Raw genomic sequence first — 16,331 nt, 5'->3', positions numbered from 1 at the left:
TGCAGAAGTTCTTATAGTCAAGTTATCTACATGAATGCAGAAATTCATAAAGACAGGTTATCTTCATGAATGCAGAAATGCAGAAATTCCTATAGACAAGTTATCTATGTGAATGCAGAAATTAATAAGCCTGTAAGCAAGTTATCTATGTGAATGCAGAAATCAGAAATTTCTATGAGCAGGATATCTACATGAATGTAGAAGTGCAGAAACTATAGGCAGAGTATCTATATAAATGAAGAAGTGCAGAAAACCCTATGAGCAGGACATCTACATGAATGCAGAAATGCAGAAACTATAGGCAGGGTATCTGTATAAATGCAAAAGTGCAGAAAACCCTATGAGTAGGGCATCTACATGAATGCAGAAGTGCAGAAACTATAGGTAGGGTATCTGTATAAATGCAGAAGTGCAGAAAACCCTATGAGCAGGACATCTACATGAATGCAGAAATGCAGAAATTATAGGCAGGGTATCTGTACAAATGCAGAAGTGCAGAAAACCCTATGAGCAGGACATCTACATGAATGCACAAGTGCAGAAACTTTAAGCAGGGTGTTTGTATAAATGCAGAAGTGCAGAAAACCCTATGGGCAGGACATCTAACCCTTGCATGCATGGTTATCCCTCCCTTTTCACTAATCACCCCAAAAGTTTAATACAAAGTTATTACAATCCAAAAATAAAACAGAGAAAATACATCAGAAAATTAAAAATTACAACCAACGAGAGCCTGATTCAGACTTCCTGTCTGTAGTATGAAGTAAACCAACTCCCAAGATCAAGACCTAAAGCCTTTCTCTCATTTGGATGTGTCAGAGTTCCCTAAGAGCCTCATATGGACTCCTAGCGGTGCTCACATCCAAGTGCATTGCAGGATTAAGTCATAGTGTAGTGTGGAAGGGACAGGCCTCAAGTGTCCAAGTTTAGAGGGAACTCAAGGTCCCAATGCAAGCTCACAGGAGGGGGGCAGAACTTAGAAGCTAAGAGTGAGTGCAAGTGCAGAGTTCTGAGAGGGGGAAAGGAGAAGGAAATAACTTAAAACCAGTGCACATAGGAGTATAGGGGAGTGGGGAATTTGCAGGAAGAGCAGGCAAAGGGGCATACCCAGCAATGAGACATACTGGCACACCCTCCAGCCTACTTAGAGGTTGAGACCTCAGGGGTTCAAATCTCAGTTCATAGACAACAATTCTTGTTGCCATGCCTTATGTCTTGACTTACAAACACATAGGGGTAATGGGATAGGGAGCAAGTGTTCACAGAAAGAGGCAAGCAGTAGCACATAGGCATATTAAGTTAGATGCTAAACTTTACAGAAAACAATAAAGTAGACATGGATACAAAGTCTGTAAGTAAACACATTGGGGTGATGCTGAAAATTAAGTTAGGACATACCAGTTTCAAAGGGACAAATAAAGAAGAAAGCAGTAGTCTTGTAAAAGCTAAAGTGCAGACAAGAAGCAAGAAAACTCTAAGTATGAATTTAGATGAGGTTGTGAGCTTGTGAAGTCTGAAGTGTATAGTGGTGAAAAGGGGTCGTGCCTTTTATAGTGTAGAAAGCAAGCAGAAATAAGGTAAGAAAATAGTTTGAAGACTGATTGTCAATCAAATACACAAGGTTTCCCTTAATTAAGGGATTCAGATTCAAACAGGTAAAACTAATTAAGGAAAGAAAGTAGTCAAACACTTTGTGCAAAGTAGTAAATTAGAAGCAAATACATAAAGGTTATTTAAGGACAGGGTCTTGACAGTACACGATTTGTGCAAATAAGGCAAGGGAAATAGTTAACTGCCAGGAAATCAGAGATCATAGATTTGGTATGAATGAACCAAGTCAGAAAGGTGGAAGGTTTTAACTTAAGGAAAATCAGCAAACAATGGAAGGAAATCAATCAGACCAAAATCAGAGGGAAGTACGAACTAATCACAAAATTTGAAAGTCACTTTAGAGGGAGGTTCATCATATATAAGAAGCATGTGAGCATGAAAGAAAATTGTCATGCCATTGTAAAATCAGTAGAAAATTCAGTGTATAAGAGTTTAGCAAAAGAGTCAGAATCATATGCAAACAAGGAAGTCCAAACTCAGTTCAGAGACTCAAAGTCAGTCTGAAAGAATTAGGGATCTTTTGAAATAAAAACCCTAGCTAGGGAAAATCACAAAGCAAAGATGAGAGGGCAAACAATTGAATCGAAACATGTTTAGAAGTTTCAGAAAAGAACTGAAACTTCTCCATGCTTCTTTCAACAACAGAACTCATGAGAAGACATGATAGCAAAGTAACATGCAAACACAGTAGAAGGATTCAATGAACATAATGGAAAATACTGATAAGAACAGTAGAAGAAGCATGCTAGAAGAAATTTAAACAGGGCTCAGCAGAAGGCAAATAAAGAAACTTAAGAACTTAGTAGGAAAATACAGTAGAAGAACACAAGAACACCGGAAAAGTTCAACAGAAAAACATATAGGAAAACACAGTAAGATAAACATATAAGAACATGGTAAAAATACAAGATCACAGTAGAAGCAAATACACACAAAGGAAAAAGAAAGCTAGAAAATACTTAAACATTTTCTCAAAAAACCCTAGATCGGAAAAGAAACGGTTTTGAAAGTAATTTTTAGAAAGAAAAGTTAGGGAAATCGTCTAAAAACTCAAGGAGAGCATAGATACATAACGGATCTAAAGAAATCAGAGAAACCCTTGAAGGATTGGGGTTTTAGAAGAACCCTAGAGACGAGAAAGGATTTGAAAGGTCACTGATCTGAGTCGGAGAGGTCAGAATTAGGCTCAAACCACCATGGAATGCCGGAACAGAGCCAGAGAGGTCCGTGGAGAATCGGCAGAGGCCTAGGTGAAAACCATTGAGGTCAGACCTCGAATCTTCAAGTATCAAGTGTATAAGGGCAAAGGGAGGTGAGTATAGGGCTCCCATGGCCTGAGAAGCCATGGATTCCGGTGGTTTCAAAGTTTGAAGATGGTAAGAGGGGCTAGGGTTAGGGAATGTTCAAGAGAGTCTGAGAGAGGAGAGGATTTCAGAGGCGACGGGTTAGGGAAAAATGATTTTAGGGTTGGGTGTATGTGAATTAAAAAAGGAAAGGAATGATTGTGGTCGTTGATCAAAATGATCAACGGTCTGGATCAAAAGGGGAGGCCGGGCGGGTTAGATTAGTTGGGTCAGGGGCGGTTAAATTGAAGTTGGGTCGGTCCATTTGGGGTTTGAAATTGGGTTAATTAGGGAGGCTGATTTGGCTAGAATCGAAATAGTTAGGGCTAAATTTTAAATAGCCACTTTTCCCTTTTTATTTTACAAAAAAGAGTAAAGTGATTTTTGGAAACAAATTAAAGGTACCAAATTAACTAATAATGTCCAAATATTAAATTAAAAATACTAGAATCAATTTTATAATTATAAACGCAATTAAATCTTAAAATAGGCTAATATTGTAATTAAGTGCAATTTAGCTTTAAAAATACCAAACAAATTTATAAAAATGTGAAAAAATTATCTTAATTCTATTTTGGTATAAATATGAGAATAAAATACATTAAGCACCAAAATGATAATTTGAGGAACAATTATTGGTTTTAGTACTATTAAAATAAGGCAATAAGTTGATTTAAAAATCTTTAAAATTAGGAAAAATACTAAAACATTTGGGCATACTTATATATGTATATATATGCTATTTTAAAAGTATTTTGCATATATAAAATATACAGAAAAAAATTGGGTATCAACAAGCCTTAACATAGCTGAGCAACATAATTACCATACTGATCTTGCCCAGTCTTGTTGGAGCTGTGCTCGTTTGCTCAGTACCCCCTTCGGGTAATAGGTGACTTCCTGTACTGTATGAAGCTTGTCTCCCAATACGAATTTTATTTCCACTCATTAACTAGTTTCTCTTTTATTCTATTCAATGATTTAGTATGGCGATATCTTTTTTCCAATCCTATTGCTGCTTTCAAGGTTTGTATATTTAATTTAAAAGAAACCTCTACATACTTATCTTAGCTATGAACTATCAAAGTAATTGCCTTTGCTAGCATTTACAAAGGCATATACATATACTATTGAAGCCACTTTAGCCTCAACTTGTTTCCTGTTTCAAATTTTCTCTCTATCTCTCAATGGTATAATCCGTAAGTGATTATATCCTAGTGCATAAAATGGGGTAGGACCCATATAGTAATGATTAAGCCTTAATCATACTCAATTATGACACCTTTTAAATGTAAGGTAAGAGTCACAAAATGAAAGAAAGGGCTGCCACATTGTCGATTTTTTGTTCTTATCCAAAGACAACCACTAATTATTAATTGACTAGGTAATATTCGTTACTCGATAATTAATCAATTATCCGTATAATTAAGAATTGCCTCAAATTACTTAAAATTTTACTTATTTCTTTTATATACTTTATACATCATATTATTATTTCTATTAAAACATTCATGTAAAAATACACATTCACACCACTACATCACATACTTAATTTCTTTCACCCATCAACATTTTACACAACCAACTCATAAACAGTGTATTCTTCTCCATATTTGCACTATACAAAATTGCTTTACATGTCATATATGGGTCGTTTGGTAGGATGCATTAGGTAAAATAATGCATGCATTAGCTTTGTTTATTAGTAATACTTTGTTTGGTACACTTTTTAAACATATGCATTAGTTATGCAAGTATTAGTTATACACTCTATTTGGTATTATCCTATGCATAACTAATGCATAAGAAACTATGGCATTAACAATGCAATGGATTTTAATGCATGCATTAACTTAGTTAAAGACAAATTTGTCATTCAAAATTTATGCTTGATTAAAATATGTTATTATAATAAAGCAAGTTTGAAATAATCCAAGAAAGTGATAAATAAAATTATGTCCCTAGTAAATAAATAAATACTTGGCATATTGTTTTTATAAATAAATATTAAGTTCTACACTACAATATATGTAGACAAATTAAATAATTTTTTAAAACCTTTTTATATAAAAACATTCCTCAACATATGTTTTTTTTAAAAGATAAAGTAATGGACTGATTATGAGGGTATTTTTATAAACAAATAATTCTTATAGAAATTGTGCAATGCATTAATACATTAAACCAAACAATGGATAAGAAATATCTCAGCATAACTAATGCCAGCATAACTAATACCAGTATTACTAATACACAATATTCAGCATTATTCTTATACACTCTACCAAACGACCCCGTAGTGTCTTGTTGTTTTTATTATACTAAAATGAGACAGCTTGAAAAATAACGGCTTATTTCTGATGTGGTACCCTAGTTATTCTCTCTTTCCGTTTTCTTCTCCTATTTATTTCTTTAGGCTATATTCATGCCACATTTCTTTCCTTTCCTCTTGTTTCCTCTTTTCACCTTTCTTGGTTAATTATAGGATATTAAATGTGCACCACGGGGATGTGCTTCTAGATTAATTGATCCACTATGGAGTTCCTTATCAAAATTTTTAATTAGTTTAGAGTTTGCATTTTCCCGTTGTCATCTCTCTCTCTCCAATAACACTAATCTTTCTTATCATTATACAACTACCATTCAAAAATTATATACTATTATTTTATTAAAATATTCATGTAAAAATACATATATTTTTGCAACTTTTAATTTTGCTAATGTCGTATAAAGAGTACAAATTCTCGTACGCTTAATTTTTGAAATGTTAACAAGATAACCTTCTTTTCTTGTGAGAAAATAATTTTTATCTTTACAATAAAGAAAATCTCATAAACTTTCTCATATTATATGTATAATTTACCATATTCGAAAATAGTAATAATGGTAACTATCCAAAATTATACTTATAAAACTTTTACAAAAATATTCCACTTAAAAGAAAATACCACACGAACATAATATCTAACGGTATCAGGGTTGTAAACTTACAGGGTCGTATAATAATATAGTCATAAATCCTCTATAATCTCATAAATGGTCTTAATCCATTCGAGCTCATATGGATTACTACGACTAATCCTAATACTATAGTATGGGATGTAACATTAGGTCTGTAATTTTTGCCAACAAATCATCCTTTTCTTTTATGAGGATTTTAATAGTTTTCTTATGGTAAGTAACTACAACCACTAAGTCGTCTCTAGTTTGTTCAGATTCTCCTAATTCTAAGGTCAAAGAATCCCTATCCTCCATAAGACTATGAAAAGCAGTTATTAATACATCAGCTAAAGATATGAGTTTTTTGGAGAATAGAATTTCAGATTTCTCTGCACATCCCTGAAATTTACCTATTTGTTGTCATTGTCTTCATCATCATCTGATTGAGCCATCAAAGAAAAAGTTGAGTCATATCCAATCTCTTCGCCTTCAACTTCTATCATGAAACTATCACCAGTATCAGGTTTATCTTCAAACTCACTAGAGGAATCCCCCCATGCTGCAAGAGCCTGTCTCATCATATTGTTAGCGGATCTTTTTCTCTTGAAGTCCTTGAAGGGAACCAGGTTCGTCTTAGTTATTTTCTCATGGTAGTTCTTGGATAATTCTTGCTTCAAGAGAGAACAGTCTTTCATGAAGTATCCAGGCTTTCCACACTTATAACAAAGATCACAGTTTTTGGGTCTGTTAGAGCCGTCCCTTTTTAGTATTTCTCTATTTCTTCTGACCATCTTCTGAAATCTTTTGGTTAAGTAAGCCATGTCACTGTCTTCCTCACTTGAGTCATTGTTACCAGCTTTAAGTACCATGTTCTTTTCCTTCTTTGGTTATCTTCTTTCATTGTCTATCTTTCTCTTCAACTCATAGGTCTTCAAGTTTCCGATCAGCTCTTCTATGGTATGCTCCTGTAAGTCCTTTGATTCAGTAATAGCATTCACTTTGCTTTCCAAGAGCTAGGCAGAAAGGTTAGGATTTTCCTCACAAGCTTGTTTCTGGGAATAGTTTCACCAAGTGAGTGTAACTCATTTATGATGGAAGTGAATCTTGTGTGCATATCTTGAATGGATTCATCGTCCCTCATTTTAAAGAGTTCATACTCGATAGTGAGAATATCAATCTTAGACTATTTTACTTGTGTAGTTCCCTCATGAGATGTTTACAAGGCTTCTCATATCTCCTTGGCAGTGTCACAGGTGGAGATTCTATTATACTTTTCAGGTCCTATCCCACATACCAAAATTTTCTTGGCACGAAAATTCTTCTTCGCAGCTTTCTTATCTGCTTTAGTGTACTCTTTGCTGGTTTTTGCCATTGAAAATGGAAGTTCCTCTAGTACCTTGGTTGGAACATAAGGACCATCGCATATGATATCCCATAACTCACAATCCTCAGCCATGATAAAATCGTGCATTCTTGTTTTCCACCACCCATAGTATTATCCATTGAACTTGGGTGGTCGGTATGTAGATTGACCTTCTTCAAAATTTGGTGAAGCAGCCATGAGGATCCTTCCTAGGTGTTAGCCTGATAGGAGGAACCTGCTTTGATACCAATTGTTAGTTTGTGTGAGTCCACCAATTAGTAGAGTACCTGGTCTTCTACAAGATTCTGTTGAGAATGCTAATAAAGCAGTACGTAAATAAGGCAAAGGAATTTTATGTGGAAAAATACCACACAAGGGGATAAAAAAACAACAACCTACACCTGTAGGCTTTCAACTTCACTAACTTGTAAACAAGCTATTACAAGCCACTTTGCAATGACTCCATTACAAAGAATTTACTCAACTAACTTGTGGTACTCTTACCACAAGCCACTTTGTGACCTCCTAGTGACAAAGACTTTTACTAACTTATGATGCTGTCACCACAAGCCACTTTATAACTCTATAGTTACAAAGACTTTTGCTTATGACTAAACCTAGTCACAATATAAACTCAAGGAGTTTATGGATTTACAAGAGGATTCCTAATCAAACGCTTCTAGTTAAGCAATTTAGGAGATACAATAAGTACAATCACAAATTTACAACTCAACTAGGACAACAACAAGCTATCTTTAGGAACTAGTCCGTTGTTGCATTCAACTTTGTTCTTCAAGCTTGTGAGGATTGATTTCTCTGTTTTGGCAAGAAGCTTGAATGAAAAACTGAAACATTCAAGTGATGTTTTGTATAAACTCATTGTAGGTACACCTTGATCACATCACTTGAAATGATGTGAGCACTTTAGTTGGTTAGAGAATGAGTGGGCGCTGGAAATAGTGTAGTGCGGCAGAAATAGTGCAGTCTGTCACTTCATTTCCAGCTGTGACCAATTGACTTTGTATTGTAATGAGGAAACCACAAGGGTATCAGAACCTTGTTTGGGTTCCTAGCTCCTGAAGTTGTAGCAGTCCACCTCTAGCTGGAATTTGTTAAGCTTGCAATATAGTCCGAGTAGGTCAGGTTCCCTATCTGGTTCTTAACAGTAAGTTTGTTACATCATCAAAACATAAGGAAAGAACATTTAAAACCTATCAAATTCACTCTCCATCATATGGATGTCAAGATTGCCTCCCTCAATAGCTATCTAAAAGAAGAAGTGTTTGTCAAGCAACCTCCGTGTTTTGAAAGCAAAGAATATCCCGATCATGTGTACAAGCTTGACAAGACGCTTTATGGGCTCAAGCAGGCTCCAAGAGCATGGTATAAAATATTATCAAATTTCTTGCTTGAGCATGATTACAAGAGAGGTAATACTTTATTCTTGAAAGAAAAAGGTAAAGATCTCTTGGTAGTTCGGATATATGTTGATGATACAATATTTGGAGCAACTACTGATAAGTTAAATAAAGAATTTGCTAAACTAATGGGAAATGAATTTGAAATGAGTATGATTAGTGAGCTTAATTTCTATTTAGGCTTACAAATTAAACAAAACTCAAATGGAACTATGATCCATCAGCAGAAGCATGTGAAAGAGTTGCTTAAAAAGTTTAAAATGGAAGATTTCAAAGAAATTGACACTCCTATAGCAACAACCACAAAATTGGATGTAGATGAACCTGGTTCATCTGTTGATCAGAAGTTATATAGGGGAATGGTTGGTTCTTTGTTATATCTCACTGCTAGCAGATCTAACATTATTTTCAGTGTAGGCGTTTGTGCTAGATTTCAGGCAAATCCAAAGGAGTTTCACTTGACTGTTATCAAGAGGATCTTGAGATACCTAAAAGGCACCCTTACCTTTATCTATGGTATCTAAAAGGTAGTAATTTCAACTTAGTAGAATATGCTAATGCTAATTATGTGAGTTTTTTTGTGGACAGAAAGAGCACCTCAGGTATGGCACACTTTCTTAACTCATGTCTTGTGTTTTGGGGCACCAAAAAGTAAAATTTTGTGGTCTTATCTACTACTGAAGCGGAATATGTTGTTGCCGCCTCATGTTGTGCTCAATTGGTGTGGATAAAACATCAATTAATGGACTTTGGAATTTATGTTGGTTGTATCCCCATCTTTTGTGATAATACTAGTGCAATTAGTATGACCAAGAACTCGGTTCATCACAAGAGAACTAAGCACATAAATGTTAGGCATTATTTTTTGAGGGACAATTATAAAAAGAGTTTGATCACTATGGAATTTTGTGCTACTGACAAGCAAATAGCTGACATCTTTACAAAAGCTCTAAGTAGAGATCACTTTGAAAGGAATAGGTTAGGATTAGGAATGATTAAGATCACCTAAGAGGAACCAGTTCTAACTCAATGATTAGTTAGATAATTTGTAAATTTTGTAAATAATCAAATTAGATATTGCTTAGTATCATAATTTTATTAGTATACTCTTGTGCCATGTGCTAAAATGTCTCACTAATGATCTAATGATATTATTCTTATTTTCTTAGAAAACATCAGTCTTACACAAGAGAACTTTCAGTGAAGAACCTGGTTCATCGAGCTTATATGGTATGTATTCTACACTCCGCATAATTTAAAATAACTGCATATGGATCATAAACTGAAAAGAGTCTTACTTTGTCCCAAACTACTTTTGAACCAATTAGTTACAAATGAACCAGTTTCACCAAGAGTCCCACGCGACATAATTGTTGAAATATTTGGGGAAGAGTCTAACGTCTTTTCAAATTGAAACTTCTAAAGTGATTAGAGTTCTAGACTTCAAAAATGTGTCGTATACACTCAACCTTTCCCTCTGAAAACCCTTCCTCACAAATCAAAGAACCTTCACCCACATTTTCAACCACCCAAACCCCAAGAAGAAAGCATATCAAAATGATTGTACAAAAAATAGTAGCAATCATAAAGAACAAGCCAAGAGATTGAATGGGAGGCTATAAGCTAGTCAAGCAGAAGAACCACAAAATTCTGATGATCTGGTCTGCGACTAAGGGGGAAGAACCAGTTTCTTCTGAAACTGAACAGGTAACCTCTAAGTTTCCCACCACTAAGTTTGGTTCAGAAATTGCAAAACAATCTTGAGAATCAGTTGGTTTTATTTGGGTCTATGGTTGGTTTTGAAAAGGAAAATGTTGTTATTGAGTACATTGGTGGTAGAAATAAAAATTAAAAATAAAAAGAGAGCGAGGGTATTGAAATAGATGGAAGGGGAAAGGGAGAATAAAGAGTGGTTGAAGCTCCTTCACTCACTCTTGTTAGTTTGACTGAAGAAGCTGGAGCAATGATTGTATAGAGTGAAGAGATTAGCAATAATAAGGAGACTATAAATGGAAGTATGGGGATAGAATCACAAAAGATAGGTGATTGTTTTTGTGATAGAAGTGCAGCATAGGGGATGGATAGGTTAAAGAAATGATTTCATGAACCACCTTCTTCTTTTGCTAAAAATAGACAAGAGCCCATTCATGTTCTGCAGGTATCAGGTAGTTACAATCCAAAGAAGAAGAAAAAAGTTCGAAAGGCTGCAGGAAAGGGCATGGGTGGCAGTAAGAGAAAGAGTGCTCCTTCTATCCCTAGAGAAACTCCTCCCACAAGAGAAAAAACTACAAAAAGCTAGAAGAAGCAAAGTGAGGTCAATGTAAAAAGGTCTTAGCTGAGAATGCCAAGAAAGTCGTTTGAAAGAAAAAGGCTGGTAAACCAAGTGGAGTAGTCCATATTGAGGAGATGAACCTGGTTTTTAAAGATGAATATGAGTATGTTGAAGTACCCACACCTAGTGCCAAAAAGAGAAAGACTTCTCAAGAAACAGAGCTGAGGGATCAATTGTGTCTAAAAGAACTAGGTCTACCAAAAGGAGCAAGAAAGCTCAAATAGTTGAAGAAAATGGTTAAGGATGTTGAGATTAAACGATTGAAGACTAGGTTGGCTGAAGTAGAGGCTAAGAGAGACTATCTCAAGTGTGAGCTTGCAAAGTAAAAGGAGAAGAATGATGGTATTCTTCAAGATATGCTGAAACTGCTTCAAGCCAAGAACCAAGAACATGATTCTTCCCAATCCTAAATTCTTCCTAGCCTAGTTGTAACTAGTGACCCATGTGAGATTTCTCTATTTGTTGTTCATGGTTCTATATTTTTATTTCTTCTTATGTTTTGTGGTAGGATCTTATCAATCAATGATATTCACTACTTTTGCTCTAACTGTTTGTTGATATTTTTTAGATGGCTAATATTCTTAGATTGATCTATGATATTTGACTCCATGATTGCATTTGAAGTAGCCCCAATGGCCATGAGTAATTTCTATTAAGATATGGTTGCCTCACATTATTATGCAACTTTTTGATGATACCAAAAAAGGGAAGATGGGGTTGTTCTTTTACTTTGGACTGTGATATTTATAACTTAATGAATCTGGTCCTTGATGATTAGTAACTTTAAAAATGAAAAGTGTTCTAACTTTGTGTTGATGTTGAGCTGAGTTGAAACATGACTTATGCTTATGAAAAGCACAGAGTTTGTCATCATCAAAAAGGTGAAATTTGTTGGCCCAAGTGAAGTTTGTTTTGAAGATTGACAAAGGAATTCGAGCATGAACCAGGTTCATCCACAGTGTATACAGACACGGGCAGATTCAAGCACAAGGGATGCACGTGAGAGAGATAAGCTTAAGTGGTTATATCTAATATCTCCTGACCGAAAAGATTGCATAATTGATAAGGAGAAGGACTCCTTACTCGAAGAGAACACTATCCAAGATAAGGGAGGATTTAGAAGTTGAAGATAACTAGAACTCTTCCACCATGGAAGAGTATAGCATTGTGACTCTAGTTATTTCCTGTTCTACTAACTCTATAAATTATAGGATGTTCTCACTTTATAGACACACACAAAAGCTGAAGTTAAACGTGAGTTGAGAGCAAAATAGCAAGGCATTTTGCAAACAATTCTTGGGTGATTCAAGTGTGCGAACCTGAAGCTACATGAACCAGATAGAAGAACCAGTTCCAAGTGTCTGTCTTATATTCTAGTTTCATTGTAGTGGGTAGTTTTTAATTTGTACCTTTCAGCTTTATCTAGAAGCAATTGTATTAGGTACTCTTAGTATTCAAGTAAGAGTTAACTTGAATTTGTCGCAACAGTTAGAGGCCGGTTGGCACAACGGTATTAGAGGTAATCCTTAAGTTTACAAAGAATTTTTGTAAATGCTGTTTTGGCTCAGTGATTTAGTGAAGTGTTGGAAAAAATTCAAGTTAGTAGTAGGTTGTAGTTTTTTCACCTTTTGAACCGGGTGTTTTCCACGTAAAAAATACATGTGTTCTTTACTTTCCACATTTATTATTTCTGCAATAGTCGTTTAAGGAATACATAGAAGAACCAGGTCTTTCTATAATGTGTGCAGACGAAAATTAGATATCATATAAATCACTCATCTTGTGTGGCATTGAAGTACAAAACATCATGGGGAATATTTCATACGTACTTTCCTATAGCAGCATCATTCCAGCTCACACAATCTGTACTCCTAGACCTCCTTCCTTTTTGGTCTACATACCAAATCTCGGGCTATCAATGTAAGTGTAAAGTTGTGGCTGGGTTACCTCATTGTAATGTATGTGTGAATTGTATTTATGTGTGATTCTCTCTATAATTTATGGCCGTCAAAAGGTTCTTGGAATCCTTGACGACGTTCATCGGAAACCATTGTCGGCAATCTATTGCGGATGGATGTGTAAGCCGCCGGAAATCTTAAATTTTCCATATTTCGTCATCTCATGATGTCGTGTGAGGCAAGGTAGGTATCAATTTTAGGCTAGATCTTATTACTTATGATCCTGTTTTGGATGATTCACTTTCAATTCATTGTTAATTGGTTTGTCATTTCCAGTTAAGCCAAGATTGTTTGATACAGCCTACAGGAATCACTCTCAAACAGCTTACAGGAATCACTTATTGGCAAGTGGTCATTATTTTTCCTAAACTCGAGCATTTTTTTGTCGCAAACTTTTGAGTAATTAAGACTTCCTACTATAACCGAATTGTCTTTCATCTATTGGTTATTCGGCTGAGTCTTTTTCTTTTTCTTTTTCTTTTTTTTTGAAAAAAGAAGGCGAGGGGATGGGGTGGGGGGGTGGGTGGGGAGTAAGTTGAGCTTCAAATTTCTGGCTAATTTGTACTAGTACCTATTAACATAACACATTCTCATTATAATAATGGCTCAATTATTTGGAGCGTTTTATATTGTAAGTAAACATCCTTGAACATTTGGATGGTTTATACTAACAATATTATTTTTGTCAACACGGCCTTACATTATCAAAATAATCTCAAGTCTCAAATTCCATCTCCGCTATCACGAATAATGAATAATATTCACCCATAATTTCAAATTTTTAGACGAGCTAGCTCGTTGTTGTTTGTGGACGTGACATGTTGTTTTCTGTTATTTTCTCGCATAAATATAACTGACAAGTGGCATGGCTTATGGTTTTGAAAAAAATAAAAAATAAACACACCGCATTACCCGTTCCCAAGTCAGACAAATTAGTCTCTTTGTGTCACCCTACGGTTTATCATAATAAATAATAATAACATAACAAGAAACGTTAATAATTCCCACAAGCGTTGACAATCAACATTGGCCTTTTATTTTAAGAGAAGATTATATTTCAACTTTTATACCCTAGTTGGCCTTCGTATATATATAGTGTACATATTTAAAGAACTTATTTGCAAGAGTTTAATCTATCTTGACATTCTCCCCTACTTCCTTCCTAATCCCTTTTTATAAACTCCCCTGCTTCTGCAACTCTTTCAAATATTCTTTTGGATTTATTTATCTATAAATCTCGACGACTGCTTTTTATTTCTTTGTAGCTACTTGAATATTTCAAGCGTTCTTTTTTTTTTTGTTCTCTTCAACTATAATCCTCTTGCATGAATATCTCTTATTTGTGTGAACTTATATTTACATGAATAACACCATGAGGCCTAGGATGAAGATCCAGTTTCACTTGGCTTACGACAGAGGTTAGCTTAAATCCTACATATATTTTACGTAATACGTGTTTTTTTCTCATTAATTTCTGTTGGGAATAAAAGCAAAAATGGATTTCAACAAAGCTGAAAAAGGAAAGAAAGGATTAATCCCAAAAACATGGGAGAGATGTAAATCTTTTGGTCGAAAAAACTCATCAGAAAATCGACATGCTCTGACGACAAAAAAGACCAGAAAAAGAGTTCGAGTTGCTACAGAAGGTTGTTTCTCGATCTATGTCGGACCACAGAAGCAAAGATTTGTGATTAGGACTGAGTATGTGAATCATCCCATCTTCAAGATGCTGCTTGAAGAAGCAGAATCAGAGTTTGGTTATAACAGTAAAGGTCCTCTGGTCCTCCCTTGTGATGTTGATATTTTTCTCAAGGTTTTGATGGAAATGGACTCTGATGAGATTGGTCATCCTCGTCGTGGTTGTAGCTTTGCCAGGACTTATAGCTCTTATCACCTCACTCCAACAAGATTTGTTGCCATGAAGAATGAGCTTTCCTTTTAACCAGATATATCAAGTTAATTCTCTAATTATGTTTTACAAACACATTGTACGCATTGTCTTCTTTAGCCCAACAAATTTGTCCTTGGGTTATGTGATCGTGCCAAAAGTATGTGTACCATATGAACGTGTATGTTTTATATGTCACTTCACTTGCGCCCTTTTCCATTTCAATGAGAGATTTGCTTAAAGTAGTGTTATATGCAACCCGCTTGCTAGCTAGCCTAGAAGTCTGGCAATCCTTCTCCTTGATCCCGTCCTCATCAATCTGTCCTCCGTCATGAGAATTGTAATTTCAAGCGAAGATGACCTCAGATGGTTGTTGTATGGATATCATGAACTGACTATAAGGTTAATATGCCTGTGTTTACATTTTTACATGGATTTATAGTTCTAGAATCTTTTTCTCCCTTCATTTGTAAAGTTGCAGACTAGTATTTTTATATCCTACCACGCAAGTGGGCATTCTATACAATTGTACCATACAGAAAAGTAGTGGTATTTGTGTTAAGAGATTGTTGTGCTTCACTTCTGATCATGTTGAATCAATATATGTTGTTTTTGTTTCCACTTATTCACAATATATATATATATATATATATATATATATATATATATATATATATATATATTCGTTATTACTCTTTCTTTATAATTCTGTGTACACTGAGCAAGAAAAGTTAAGAAAATATTGCATTTTGCTTCTTGACAGTTAACCATAATAAATTTTGATTATGATATACTTATGGATTCTTGAATATTTTCTTTCTAGCATCTTTATATAATCTCCAAATGTTTTATTTTATTCGCAAATGACAATTTTATGTTAGCAATTATATGTGCCCCTCATTGGCTGTGCAAGTGTTTTCAAAAAACGACTACAAAGCGTTACTCCAGACGCTTTAAACATCACTCCCTCCGTCCCTCGAGCCGATCTGAGCTTCTCTCTAAATTCAAACCATTAAATTACTATTTTTGATTCGGACTCACTCCTTAGACTATTGAGCCTTATGCTCAACCTGTTCTCTATCTCTCAAATGCGGCTGTGGGGTATTATTTGAGAATATATTTGTTTCTCCTTGGTTGTACTACAAAGAGGTTTATAATGATCGTGGGTACTGTTTGATTCAAAAGATATCGGAATTTTTTTGAATAAATCAATAAAAAAATAAAGAGGTAAATCTTAGCTGAGTATAATAACCTCCAGAACAAAAGATATACAGGATGACTACAAAGGGTGATACTTCTTGACCCTATCAAGATGAATCACCAAACGATAATGATCTCAATTGTTTATGTGAACAAGTGTTAAAAGGAGTGTTTTGAGTTGGGAGAATGTCCAGAGAGAGCCCTTACAAGGTTGTTTTCTCGCTATATATATAAGAGACAAAACCTTTCTAAGTCCTAAAAGACAAGTCGTAGGGAAT

At 35.0% G+C, this 16,331-nt stretch overlaps 1 protein-coding gene across 1 annotated transcript; it reads left to right on the top strand.

The window, feature by feature from the left end:
- Window positions 1-14,460: 14,460 nt before the first annotated feature.
- Window positions 14,461-14,907, top strand: LOC107820111 (auxin-induced protein 10A5-like). Its single transcript, XM_016646328.2, has one exon. The coding sequence runs from the start codon at window positions 14,461-14,463 to the stop codon at window positions 14,905-14,907; it is 447 nt and encodes a 148-aa protein (XP_016501814.1).
- The last annotated feature ends 1,424 nt before the right edge of the window (window positions 14,908-16,331 follow it).

The sequence above is a fragment of the Nicotiana tabacum genome, chromosome 18 (genome assembly GCF_000715075.1).
Source record: "Nicotiana tabacum cultivar K326 chromosome 18, ASM71507v2, whole genome shotgun sequence".
Classification (NCBI taxonomy): domain Eukaryota; kingdom Viridiplantae; phylum Streptophyta; class Magnoliopsida; order Solanales; family Solanaceae; genus Nicotiana; species Nicotiana tabacum.
This window is presented reverse-complemented; position numbering and strand designations above follow the sequence as displayed.